A 14,032-nucleotide genomic window follows, 5' to 3' on the forward strand; every position below is an offset into this window, starting at 1 on the left:
GGCAAGTTATTTTGCAAATCAAAATGTTGTTAAGCAAGCAAGTTAAGATTAACCTGATAGCTGTTATGTAATAGCTAGCCAGCTTGCTCTCACTTAGCTACACAGCATGTACAGCATCTGTTTACTCTGTTGTCATGATGGATACTCAGATATACAGTACTCTGGTTCGCCATTGCAACATAAAAGTGGGATTTTATGAAAGTCTCAACACTATTTAGGCCCATGCAAATTCAGGCACATTTAAGATTACACCAAGCTGTGTGGAAATGTGAACAAGACTTAGTGCTGCTGCTCTTTCTTTTCCACTGCTTCTTGCAGGTGACAGCAAGCAGTGTCTCATCTTAAACAATCAAGAGGCTGTCAGTGTTCAGAAAGCCAGGGAGCCTGATGGCATACCTGGCAGATTGCTAACAGATTATGTTTATCTTGACTGACATTTTCAGGCTTTGACTCAGTCAAGTGTACCATCTAAGGTTAAAAAGGCTACATTTATTTGTATCTCAAAAAAAGGCTCCCAAGAGCCTGAATGACCATAGACTAGTTGGACTGATTTCTGTGCTTCGAAAAACTACGTCACTCAACAGCCGTGTGTCATCATTGAAAACGAGTTCCCTTAGGTTATGCAGAGCTCATTTAAAGTTCTTAAAATGATCACGCTCTTCTCTGACAATATTAGCTTGCCCAAAATCTTCATTAAATATACAGCACATATGATGTTTACACAGAGAAATCCTCAAACTGCCTTCCCACTTCAGTAGCTGATGTGCATGTTTGTGTTTATTCCAACTTTCTCCACATGTATTTGTTGCTGTGATACCAGAAGACTTTTTAAAATAATTTGTTTTGATCTTTTCATCACTTGGATCTTTCTGAAAAACTAAACTTAACAGACTTTTGGAAATTATCTTTGATAATATTGTTTCTATTTTTTCCCCTTCACCCATCTGTTACAAATGTTGTTCAACATCTCAGTTTGATTTGACTCAATTTTAACCCCTTAATTTGTGTGATACATCAAATGCAAACTCTCTGAGGCTAGACCAAGCTTATTTAATTGATATCAACAGTGCCTTCATTCAATCATGCTAAAATTAAATTTTAGTGACAATCAAAATGATTAGATATATCTTCACCGTATAAGGTAACATATATTTCAATACAGCCAATACCAAAGAGGATGAGCCCGAGTAAAATGAAAATTGTTCAAAAAAACTTCTGGGCTATCATTAATGTAAAAACAACAAAGTCAAACAGCATAAACCACAAAAAAGGGCCGATCCAAACATAATATGTAGTTCACTGGGCAGCATGTGCAATTATGGACATCATATTTTAAAACTACACAGAATTATGTAAATGACCGTTTAAAATGAGGACTCTTAACGAAAGATTTGCGGTATGTCAAATCTATCTTGTTCATTTACAAACAAGCTATCATTCTCAAAAGTGAAGGGTGAATTGCCCACTGTGGGGTGGGAATTAGATTCTGGCAGATGACATCAAATCATGGGTCTTATCCATGATCGGGGGAAGAACAACATGGATCATGGACAGATGGATTGGTACAGCTTCTGTTAAGCAAAGCTATTGCTCTGTGTCTACTTTCACTTATGGCCATGAACTCTGTCTTGAGACTGAAAGAAAGAGAAATAAGACACAACCAGCAACAATAGGTTTACTGGTAAGGATGCCTGGCTTTCCCTTTGACATGCACTATATTAGCAGAAGTATTCACTCGCCCATCTAAATCATTGAATTTAGGTATTACAATTGCTTCTATGGCCACAGGTGTATAAAATCAAGTGCTCGCAGACTTTGTCTACAAATATTTGTGAAAAAATTGGTAACTTTTAAGAGCTCAGTGAATGCTAGCATGGTAATGTGATAGGGTACCACCTTTGCAACAAGGCCAGACGTGAAATATCCTCAGTACTAAATATTCCACAGTGAACTATTAGTGATATGGCAAAGTGGAAGCAATTGGGAATGATAGCAACTCGGTCACAAAGTGGTAGGTCACGTAAAACTGGAGAGTGGAGACAGCAGATGCTGAGGGGCATAGTGCACAGAGGTTGCAGAGTCAGTCAATACAGACAACCAAACTTCATGTAGCCTTCAGATTAGCTCAAAAACAGTGCGTAGAGAGGATCATGGAATGGGTTTCCATGGCCAAGCAGCTGCATCCAAGCCATACATCAGCGGTCCCCAACCTTTTTTGCGCCATGGACCGGTTTATGTCCGACAATATTTTTATGGACCAGCCTTTAAGATGTCGCGGATAAATACAACAAAATAAAACCAGTACCGGTACTGAAGAAAAAAAGAAGTTTTATTGAAAAAACATGGGAAAACACCCAGGGAAACCAAGTTAATGATGAAAACAATTTTAAAAATAACAATAAAAACCGATAAAAACCCTGAAAACCATAAATTTCACACCCGAGCCTCAACTCTTGCGGCCCGGTACCAAACGACCGGTCCGTGGCCCCGGGTTTCAGGACCGCTGCCGAACATCACCAAGTGTGATGCGAAGCGTCAGATGCAGAGTGGAGACATGGTCTCTGGAGTTATGAATCATGCTTGTCTGTTTCTCCGGGAATCGAATGGATGAGTCTGGGTTTGGCCGTTATGACATGGTACTGGTCTGACTGTACTGTCAGACATGTACCATTTACAGGAGTTGGGCTCCTTTAAGTTTCAGTTAAAGGAACTCTTAATGCTTGGTGGAAACAGATTGGAGATGGCCCCTACCGGTTCCAACATGACTGTGCACTAGTGCACAAACCATAAAGACATGGAAGAGCAAGTCATCAACCCAATAGAACACCTTTGTGATAAGAGTATCATCACAAACAGCAGAGACTGCAAGGCAGGCCTTCTCCTCCAACATCAGTATCTGATCCCACAAATGTGTCTCTAGAGGAAGGGTGAAGAATTCCCATTAACACACTTCTAAATTTTGCGAAGAGGCTTTCCAGTAGAGCTGAAACTGTTATAGCTTCAAATAGTGGGCCCTATGGATTAAGCATGGAATGTCCCTCAAGTTCGTATATGTGTGAGGACAAATGACCAAATAGGTCTCCTGAAAAGGGAGAAAGCAATAAGCTCAGAGAAACATTGCAGACACTGGTTACACATAGATTACCCACCAGCAGAGTTTCATAGATTATAAGATGGTACCCTTCATATAAACTGTCTTACATAAATCTTATTCTTATATCTAATAGAATAATAAATCTAAAAATGATTTTCAAAGTTTAACAGTTTAAAATATTACAATTTGAAGAGATGAGTTTATAGGAACAGGCACTGAAGGCCCATCCCTTAGCACTGCACCATTCTTTGAACACCTCACTGCTCCATTACTGCAGCCTTGTGAAAAGACTGTGGAAGGCTTGTGTACATCATGTATCCATCCAGGGCAAGTGCCAAGAAGCGCTGCCAAATAGTTCAGTACTTGAAAGCTTGTCTAACAAAGAGTGCCACACTGAATCGCAAAACATTATACTCAAAGACCCTTCCTGGAGGCAGAAATGTTGTTGGCCAGTACAGCAGAACAATTTGTCCGTTACACTTGCCTCAAACACACTGTTACCAAGACTCCAGGGTGCTGGTTACCCATGGGAAACTGATGCAATGATCGAAAGCACTGAAGCAAATGATGGCGCAGGCTAGTAGGGGAGGGTGCCAGAGTGGATTCTATTTGACTTAAGGGATTTTGTCTTGGACATGAACGTGATGGAAATTGTTCTGCAGTCTGCACAAGGCCCTGCAGCCAGACGCTTTCTAGAGTCTAGATTTAATCTGTAGTTTCTGGGTTAAAGCCTCTAGTGACAATTTTGTACTTTAATATAATGTCACACAAAAACAGTCATCATCCAGTGACAACCCCAGCTGACAAACCTAGCCTTATGTTTTGGAACAAAGTAAAGACGAGTTTATTTCCTTTTGTTGTTGCCTGATTGCCAAGACTTATATTTTAAAGTGATTAATGATCATTTCGACATTCTGGAAGCGTTAGGATTAGGGTCATTGTCAGTGACTTAGATCTCACAGAACTAAACAAGGTCCAAAGGTCCAAACACAATTAATGGGCATTTCTATAACACATTTTAAATCTGATGTTCAAAGCTCTACATGAAAGCTCTGTATTATATCTACATCTGTTTCCACCTTACCATCACTTATCACCAGTTAACCCTGTGAAGTCAAAGTCATCATCAATGATGACCCTAAACATAACTGTATGCTTTTACATGTGTTAATTTAGTTCCCACATGAAACTGTGCTCCATGTTAGGGTTAACCTAACCTTCTGACTATGGGAAGAAACCAGAGCAATGACATAAACCAGGCACCACTAAGATTCAAACCCAGAACTTTCTAGCTTTTCTAGCTGTGTGTCTAGCTGTGTCAGATTGTGTCAAAAAAAGGCAGATATACCAGACATATCTCCAGAAGGTAGGCCAGGTACTGAGACTCCAGCTGAAGTCTGCCACAGGCGACAGGATGCAAGTTACAGACTGACCTCAACTACAGAAGGTATACCACAGTTGAGATGTGGAAATCCCAGTGGACAGTAACTTCAGGAAGAAGGAGTACAAAAATACATAAGTACCAGGGCCTGAAGGAATAACTGGAGCAAATATGGAAGGTAAAGTCTAAAATGACCACGTGGTAATAGGACCAGTAGGGGCTGTGACCCCATAACTGGAAGAATGGCTCCAGCAGATTCCAGGCACATCAGAGGAACAGCTAAGATACAGCAGAACCCTCAAACTCTCAGAGGACCCAAGCTAGAGGAACAAATACCAACACCCAGGGGATGAGGGCAATTTTTTTTAAATTATGTAATTATTTTAATTTCTCCCAAGTCTTTTCAGCTGGCATACAAATGAGATTCTGTATGGACACAAATGGAATTTACCTCATATCTCTGGCACATCGGGTGTGGATGTGGTTCATGCAAAGACTATTTATTGATTCAATAAATATCAGATTTTCAAAACACAACTGATAATATACCTTCCTTACTGCAATCAAACTACTTTGACTACAGGATAGAAGAGACACTGAAAATTCTTCAGCTGACAGACTTAACCCCTTAACTTCCACCAGGTCACTAGTGAGCCACATAGGTGTACAATTAATGTTAGGTTGCGTTTCTGCCACATCCTAAACAAGCACAGTTTCAGAAACTAGAACATGCTATCCTGAATCTATCCATAACAGGTCACTGGTAAACCTGTAGATGCCAAGAAGTCAGAAGACTTTATGTTGACTCTTACAGCTTTCTCCTTCATCTCAGTATTTCCACAAACACTTAGAGATATCCTTCATCCTCATTGTGTCAGTATGATGAAGTCACCATAGTTCCATTATACCACCCCATAGTATGTGGGTGTGTACCGGGTTTGGACAGGCTGCGCGAATCACAACAATCATCACTTGCCAAGCTGTGCTTTTTCAAAGTTCAACTTCTGTTAAGGATGCGATCTGGAATATCAAATTATCTCAGACAGTTGGAGCAAACACAGGAATAAAAAACACTACTGGCAACAGAGTTCTGTGCTTCAAAAGGGTATAAAAGGGTTACAAATGAAACGAGAACTCAAGCATTTTTGTAAACCATCACAGCAGCAGGGGCCCTGAACTTTAGCACTAATACAGCAATCCTCTGAAATCCTGATGGAGGCTTGGAACATCATTCTTTTTGTCTTTACTTTTAGGATAACACGTCTAACATGTCCATCCAAATTCTACAGAGTTACATAGTAATCAGTAATGCAGTATGGAAGTACGTAATGTGTTTCGCTCCTCACAGATACATCCCACTATGTTAGACACCTGTTTTATGCTAGAAATTAAAATCTTATGTTACTGAAGCACATGCTGCCCAGTGATCTCGTATCATAATGACACAACCCCACTGCATTATTATTACTAGTTAATACCAGTTGTTTTACTTTAATAGCTGACTGATTTATTAATACTGTACCTGGTGGGAAATGTTCATTGATAGACCAGTTATCCACCTGCAGTGTAGCATTGCCACCATTTCTGGTGAAACGGACAACGTGATACTTCCCATCATTCACTGGGGTGCTGCTTTCCTGCACACTGATATCCACTGTGCCGATGTTGAAGGTCACTCCAATTTTGCCTTGTTGCTGAAATGAGAATAAAGAGTTATTAAACAGGACACCTCTCCGTGAATCGCTACCTTATCGTGGTGGAGGGGTTTGTGTGTCCCAGGGATCCCAGGGGCTATGTTGTCTGGGGGCTTTTGCCCCCTGGTAGGGTCTCCCATGGCAAATTGGTCCTGGGTGAGGGACCAGACAAAGAGCGATTCAGAAGACCCTTATGAAGAAAACATCGAGGGAACAGTTTACCCTGCCCGGGATAGGGTTACCGGGGCCCCGCCCTGGAGCCAGGCCCGGGGAGGGTGCCCGAGGGCGAGCGTCTGGTGGCCGGGCCTTAGTCCATGGGGCCCGGCCGGGCACAGCCCGAAGAGGAGACATGGGCCCATCCTCCCGCAGGCCCACCACCCGCAGGAGGCGCCATAGGGGTCGGGTGCATTGTGTGCTGGGCGGCGGCCAGGAGCAGAGGCCCTGGCGGACTGATCGCCGGCTGCCAAGACTGGCAATAGGGACATGGAATGTCACCTCTCTGGTGGGGAAGGAGCCTGAGTTAGTGCGTGAGGTTGAGAGGTACCGGCTAGATATAGTCGGGCTCACCTCTACGCATGGCTTGGGCTCTGGAACCAGTCTCCTAGAGAGGGGCTGGACTCTGTCTCAGTCTGGAGTTGCCCCTGGTGAGAGGCGGCGGGCTGGGGTGGGTATTCTAATATCCCCTCGGCTTGCTGCCGGTACGTTGGGGTTTTTCCCGATGGATGAGAGGGTGTGTTCCCTGCGCCTTAGGGTCGGGGAAAGGGTCCTGACTGTCATCTGCGCTTATGCGCCGAGTGGCAGTTCAGAGTACCCAGCCTTCTTAGAGTCCCTCGGGGGGTGCTGGAAGGTGCCCCACCGGGAGACTCTGTTGTCCTGCTGGGAGACTTCAATGCTCACGTGGGTAACAACAGCGAGACCTGGAGGGGCGTGATTGGGAGGAACGGCCTCCCTGATCTGAATCCGAGCGGTGTTTTGTTATTGGACTTCTGTGCAAATCACAGTTTGGCCATAACGAACACCTTGTTCGAACATAAGAGTGTCCATAAGTGCACGTGGCACCAGGACGCTCTAGGCCGCAGGTCGATGATCGATTTTGTAATCGTATCACCAGACCTGCGACCATATGTTCTGGACACTCGGGTAAAGAGAGGGGCTGAGCTGTCAACTGATCACCACCTGGTGGTGAGTTGGATCAGGTGGCGGGGGAGGACGCTGGACAGACCCGGTGCACCTAAACGCGTAGTGAGGGTGTGCTGGGAACGTCTAGCAGAGGCCCCAGTCTGCGAGATCTTCAACTCACACCTCCGGCAGAGCTTCAACAGCATTCCGAGGGAGACTGGGGACATTGAGTCCGAATGGACCATGTTCAGCATCTCCATCACCGAAGCTGCTGCATTGAGCTGCAGCCGCAAGGTGGTTGGTGCCTGCCGTGGTGGTAATCCCCGAACCAAATGGTGGACACCAGAGGTGAAGGGAGCCACCAAGCTGAAGAAGGAGTCCTATCGGGCTTGGTTAGCCTGTGGGACTCCGGAGGCAGCCGACAGGTATCGACAGGCCAAGCGGAATGCGGCTCGGGCAGTGGCTGAAGCAAAAACTCGGGTGTGGGAGGAGTTCGGAGAGGCCATGGAAAAAGACTTTCGGACTGCCTCGAAGAGATTCTGGCAAACCGTCAGGCGTCTCAGGAGGGGAAAGTGGTGCTCTACCTGCACTGTGTATAGTGCTGGCGGCGCGCTACTGACGTCGACTGAGAAAATTGTCAGGCGGTGGAAGGAATACTTCGAGGACCTCCTTAATCCCACTGACACGTCTTCCGAGGTGGAAGCAGAGTCTGGGGATGAGGGGAATGACCCGCCAATTTCCGGGGGCGAGGTCACTGAGGCAGTTAAACAACTCCTTGGTGGCAGAGCCCCTGGTGTTGATGAGGTCCGCCCCGAGTTCCTGAAGGCTCTGGATGTTGTAGGGCTGTCCTGGTTGACACGCCTCTACAATGTTGCGTGGAGATCAGGGGCAGTACCCCTGGACTGGCAGACCGGGGTGGTGGTCCCCATCTTTAAGAAGGGAGACCGGAGGGTGTGTTCCAACTACAGGGGGATCACACTCCTCAGCCTCCCTGGGAAAGTCTATGCCAGGGTGCTGGAAAGGAGAGTTCGTCCGCTAGTCGAACCTCGGATACAGGAGGAACAATGCGGTTTTCATCCTGGTCGCGGAACACTGGACCAGCTCTTTATCCTCTCAAGGATACTTGAGGGTGCATGGGAGTTTGCCCAACCAGTCTACATGTGTTTTGTGGACTTGGAGAAGGCATTCGACCGTGTCCCTCGGGGTGTCCTGTGGGAGGTGTTGCGGGAGTATGGGGTGTCTGGCCCATTGCTACGGGCCATTTGATCCCTATACAACCGTTGCAAGAGTTTGGTTCGCATTGCCGGCAATAAGTCGGACTCGTTTCCGGTGGGTGATGGGCTCCGCCAGGGCTGCCCTTTGTCACCGGTTCTGTTCATAATTTTTATGGACAGGATTTCTAGGCACAGCCAAGTGGCGGAGGGCTTTCACTTCGGTGGCCTCAGAATCTCATCTCTGCTTTTTGCGGATGATGTGGTTCTGTTGGCTTCATCAGGTGAAGGCCTCCAACTCGCACTGGAGCGGTTCGCAGCCGAGTGTGAAGCAGCAGGAATGAGGATCAGCACCTCCAAATCTGAGGCCATGGTTCTCAGCCGGAAAAGGGTGGAGTGCCCACTCCGGGTCGGGGATGAGTTCCTGCCCCAAGTGGAGGAGTTCAAGTATCTCGGGGTCTTGTTCGCGAGTGATGGGAGAAGGGAGCCGGAGATCGACAGACGGATTGGTGCTGCGGCTGCAGTGATGCGGACGCTGCACCGGTCCGTCGTGGTGAAGAGGGAGCTGAGTGTAAAAGCGAAGCTCTCAATTTACCGGTCGATCTACGTCCCTACCCTCACCTATGGCCACGAGCTGTGGGTAGTGACCGAAAGAACGAGATCGCGGATACAAGCGGCAGAAATGAGCTTCCTCCGAAGGGTGGCTGGCCTCTCCCTTAGAGATAGGGTGAGAAGTTCGGCCATCCGGGAGGGGCTCAGAGTAGAGCCGCTGCTCCTCCGCATCGAAAGGAGCCAGTTGAGGTGGTTCGGGCATCTGACAAGGATGCCTCCTGGGCGCCTCCTGGGTGAGGTGTTCCGGGCATGTCCCACCGGGAGGAGGCCCCAGGGCAGACCCAGGACACGCTGGAGAGATTATATCTCTCGGCTGGCCTGGGAACGCCTTGGTATTCCCCCGGATAAGCTGGAGGAGGTGGCTGGGGAGAGGGAGGTCTGGGCTTCTCTGCTTAGGCTGCTGCCCCCGCGACCCGGCCTCGGATAAAGCGGATGAAGATGGATGGATGGATGGATAAACAGGACGTGAAACACTAAACATATAAAGGCTAATTTACATCATGGAGCCCTGCTCTCAAAATCTGACTGTTTGGCTAGCTGCACTCCAACAGTAAAATCATCCTGTTAGCCATAATATTTGGGTTTGTAAAGCACTTTATGAATGAGGACTGTGTGGAGGAGAGCCTGTTTGAGCCACCAGACTGACAAGCTCGAGTCCACACACAAGCAGATATTTGCATGATGTGATCAGTGCTATTTTATGCAATAAAATATTCTCTCTTTTCCCAACATAACCAAACAGTACTACATAGCAGGTTACTACATGCATATCACACCAAAAGCATAACTGCGTCTTACCAAAGACGACTGGAAATCCTAACATCCATCAACATGTCTGCAGGGGAAAAAACCTCCACGTTACAGTCCGGGCCTCGCATTTCTTAAATTGTAATATGAAGTAATCCAATCAGTGAGATGACGTGAGGGGGGAAAAAGTGTGGCATCTCTTCCTCTGAGCCTTCTTTTTTTTTTGGCTTGTGTTTTTGGGCCATTGCACACATTGACCTATTTTCCCTGCTGACATACTGCTGATGGGATTCCCGGTCCAGCTTCACAGACAGTCTTAGATCTATGTCAGTTTTTGAGAGCAGGGCTCAGTGATGTTAATTTCTATCAGTTTAAATATTTAGTGTTTCATTGTCCTCTTTAAGTGTTCTTAAGTTTTCGCCTGTGTCCCTCTCTTTTTCACAAGTAATGAGTTCTTGTATATATAGTCCTGTGTCCTTCTCTCTAAAATCCACATAATGTGACAGCTGAAGCCCATGGAACATGCTGGGGGATAAAACTATAAATCTACTTTACTGTAAAAAAGGAACCAAAAACTCAATAAAAGGAAAAAAATCACAAATTATTCAAGGACAATATTTTGAGTTGAACTTACTATATGCAGCATGAGATAGTCCCCTAGACCAGGTGCACTGTCAATTCTGACTAAGATGCCATCTTTCAGGGAGGTGCTGAAGCCGACAGTCAGCCTGTCCGTCCTGGTGCTTGGTCTCTCATTGGCTGGCCAATTGAATGTAATGAGGCCCCCACCTTTGCCAAAGATGTATGTTGTCCCAGCTAAGCAAAAGAAGGAGAAAGCATGAATTATGAAACAAAGACCTGCTAACTGTAGATCTGCATATTTTCACTAAGTGTTGTAAATTGTATTATGGTAGCTCTGAACAAGAAGTTGAGGTAACTTAATGTAGGACATGTTTACATTTATATTAAGATTTAAACATCTAGTGGTATTGCTTTCAGAACTGCACATGATTATTACCTTCAGTAATAGTAATAAATCACACAGCAATAGTACATTCATGTTGTAAAAAGCATGATAATATATTAAGTAATCCAAAGTATCCAGAATACATTACTCTCATTGAGTAATGTAACAGAATACATTACAAAGTTTTGGGGCATGTATTCTGTAATCTGTAGTGGAATACATTTTAAAGTCAACATACAAAGTTGACTTGCTGAGGCGGTCCAGCCTTTTGAAAGGAAGCGGAGTACATTTGAATGAACATCTTACAAAAAGAAATGCAGATATTGCTAGACAAGCTCGCATTTTACGGAAGGAGAAAAAGATTCAAGCAACCTGGACCAGGAACTGTAAAGTGATGATTAAACTGAATGGAACACCAGAAGAAGCCAAGGTTATAACGATTAAGGACCTTGAGGAATTGGACATTTATACGAGATAACATTATCAAGATAGGCAAACGGTTACGACCAATCATGGCTATAAGCCTAAAAACAATTAGTTCATCCTTTACAAGAACAGATGCTACTTCGGGTGGAAAAGGACAAAAGGAAATTGTAAATTGGACATGGAAGAAAAGAAGATCAACGGACTTTAAAATATGTCGATAAATGAATGTGCGATTGCTAAGGATCCCTTTCTTTTTTGAGGTTAATAGATAGTTTTAGAATAATTATGCATAATGCTCGACGACTCAGATCATAAATCACATGATTTTGAAGTAGGTATTGACCCTGAAAGGAATGTGCTTAATACAATTAATGTCACATGTGAATATTATACAGAGGAGCAATTCAGGGATACGGTTGAAATAGTTAATACATTTTCATTAATTCATATTAATTGCAGAAGTCTTTATAGAAGTTTTGCTTCGATTAAAGATTTTCTGTATAGTTTGAGAGGCAGGTTTCAAATAATTGCTCTGTCTGAAACATGGTTAGATGAGAAGAGGGGTTGTCATTTTTGTATCGAAGGGTACGATTTATACTTTGTAAATAGAATTAAGAAAAAGGCAGGAGGGGTGGCACTTTTTGTTAATTGTGATTTGAAATGTAAAAAAGTTGAATGTATGTCTGTGGCTATCGACGATTTAATGGAGTCTGTGACAGTGGAATTGGACATAGAAAGAAGAAGGAATATAATTGTTACGTGTATATATAGGAAACCGGGGTCAGAGATTGAGTTATTTACAGAGGCAGTAGAAGACTTATTGAGTAAGGCTAAGGGAAATAAGACTTTATGTTTGTGTGGTGATTACAATATTGATCTTTGTAAAGAGGCAAATGATACAGCTGCGTCAGATTTTTTTGAATTATTACTTGGTAAAGGATTTTATCCTTTAATTATAAAGCCGAGTAGAATAACAGATAAATCAGAAACACTAATTGATCATATTTTCATTAATAGCTTGGAGAGTAATATTATGAGTGGCCTCATCATAAATGATATAAGCGATCATCTACCAGTCTTTTTTACTTTTGATTTAAATATGAAAAGAAAGGAAGAAGTTGGTTGTGAGTCTTAGAAGGTTAAGAAATAACGAGGCAATTAACACGTTTAGACAAGATCTCATGGAAGTGGACTGGAAGGAACTCTATGTTAATGAGGTCAACGCTGCATATGGAGCTTTTTTAAATACTTACTTGGCCTTGTATGATAAACATTGTCCAGTGGTATCGTTTAAGTATAAGAAAAAGAATAAGAATATGAAACCTTGGATAACTAAGGGTCTTGCAAATGCGTGTAAAAAGAGAAATAATTTATATAGGGATTATATAACACAGAGAACTAAGAATGCGGAAATGAAATATAAAGTTTATAAAAATAAGTTGGTAGTAATATTGAGGAAAGCCAAGAAAGACTATTATAATAAACTTTTTCAGGAAAACAAGAATAATATTAAGGGCATTTGGAATAGTTTTAAGGAGGTATTGGGTAACAAGAACACACCCTTATATCGGCATAATTATTTTATTAAGAATAATCAAGTGGTCGAAGACAAGACTGAAGTAGTAAACGAATTCAATTCTTTTTTTGTAAATGTCGGACCCACTTTAGCAAATTTAATTAGAAAAAATGACGACCCAGAATATGAGGAAGCCTGGAAAGGAGAAAGTAGAGTGGTTAATTCTATATTCTTGGCTGATACTACCATAAAAGAAATAGTAGCAATTGTAGAAAATGGTAAAAATAAAAAATCAACTGACTGTGATGGTATAGACATGGTTGTAATTAAAAAGACTTTAGATTGTATAACTATTCCTCTGTGCTATATTTTTAATCTTTTGTTACAATCAGGAGTATTTCCTGATCGAATGAAAGTGGCAAAAGTGATACCCTGATATAAATCTGGAGATAAGCATAGTTTTAACAACTATAGGCCAGTGTCTCTTTTGTCACAGTTTTCAAAGGTGCTTGATAAACTTTTTGCGCAAAGACTTGATAGTTTTATTGAAAAATATCAACTAATAAATGAAAATCAATTTGGATTTCATAAAAATAGATCAACGGCATTAGCATTGTTGACTTTCATTGACGATATTTCATGTGCCACCCATAATAATAAATATACAGTTGGGGTATTCGTTGATTTAAAAAAAGCTTTTGATACCTTACAACATTCTATTTTGATTTCTAAATTGTATAATTATGGTGTGAGAGGAGTGGCATTGAATTGGTTAAGGAGTTATTTAGAAAATAGATCGCAATATGTACATTATCTTGGTAACACCTCTGAAAGATTGAAGATTGTATGTGGCGTTCCTCAAGGTTCTATTTTGGGACCTAAACTTTTTAATTTATATATTAATGATATCTGTGACGTATCAAAAAGCTTAAATTCTATTTTATTTGCAGATGACACAAATTTTTATTGCTCTGGAGAGAATTTGAAAGATTTGGTTAAAATTATGACTTCTGAGATGTTAAGATTAAAAATATGGTTTGATGTAAATAAATTTTTCTTGAATTTGAGAAAAACGAAATTCATGATATTTGGCAATCGTGTAAAGGAGGATGAAGTCATTATGTCCATTGATGGAGAATTGATTGAAAGAGTTACTGAATTTTGTTTTTTGGGTGTAATAGTAGATGAAAATTTGACGTGGAAATCACATATTGAGTATATTAGAAAGAAGATGGTTAAAAACATTTATATTCTGGGAAATGTAA

The 14,032-nt window shown here is 42.6% G+C and overlaps 1 protein-coding gene across 1 annotated transcript in view; it reads right to left on the reverse strand.

Annotated features, from left to right (window-relative positions):
- nrxn3a (neurexin 3a) overlaps positions 1-14,032 on the reverse strand; it is a 233,810-nt gene that overhangs the window by 22,878 nt on the left and 196,900 nt on the right. Inside the window, 2 exon segments of the mRNA XM_013264683.3 lie at positions 5,998-6,169; positions 10,493-10,674. Coding sequence (XP_013120137.3) covers positions 5,998-6,169; positions 10,493-10,674 — 354 coding nt within the window.

The sequence above is a fragment of the Oreochromis niloticus genome, linkage group LG19 (assembly GCF_001858045.2).
Source record: "Oreochromis niloticus isolate F11D_XX linkage group LG19, O_niloticus_UMD_NMBU, whole genome shotgun sequence".
NCBI classification, from domain to species: Eukaryota; Metazoa; Chordata; class Actinopteri; order Cichliformes; family Cichlidae; genus Oreochromis; species Oreochromis niloticus.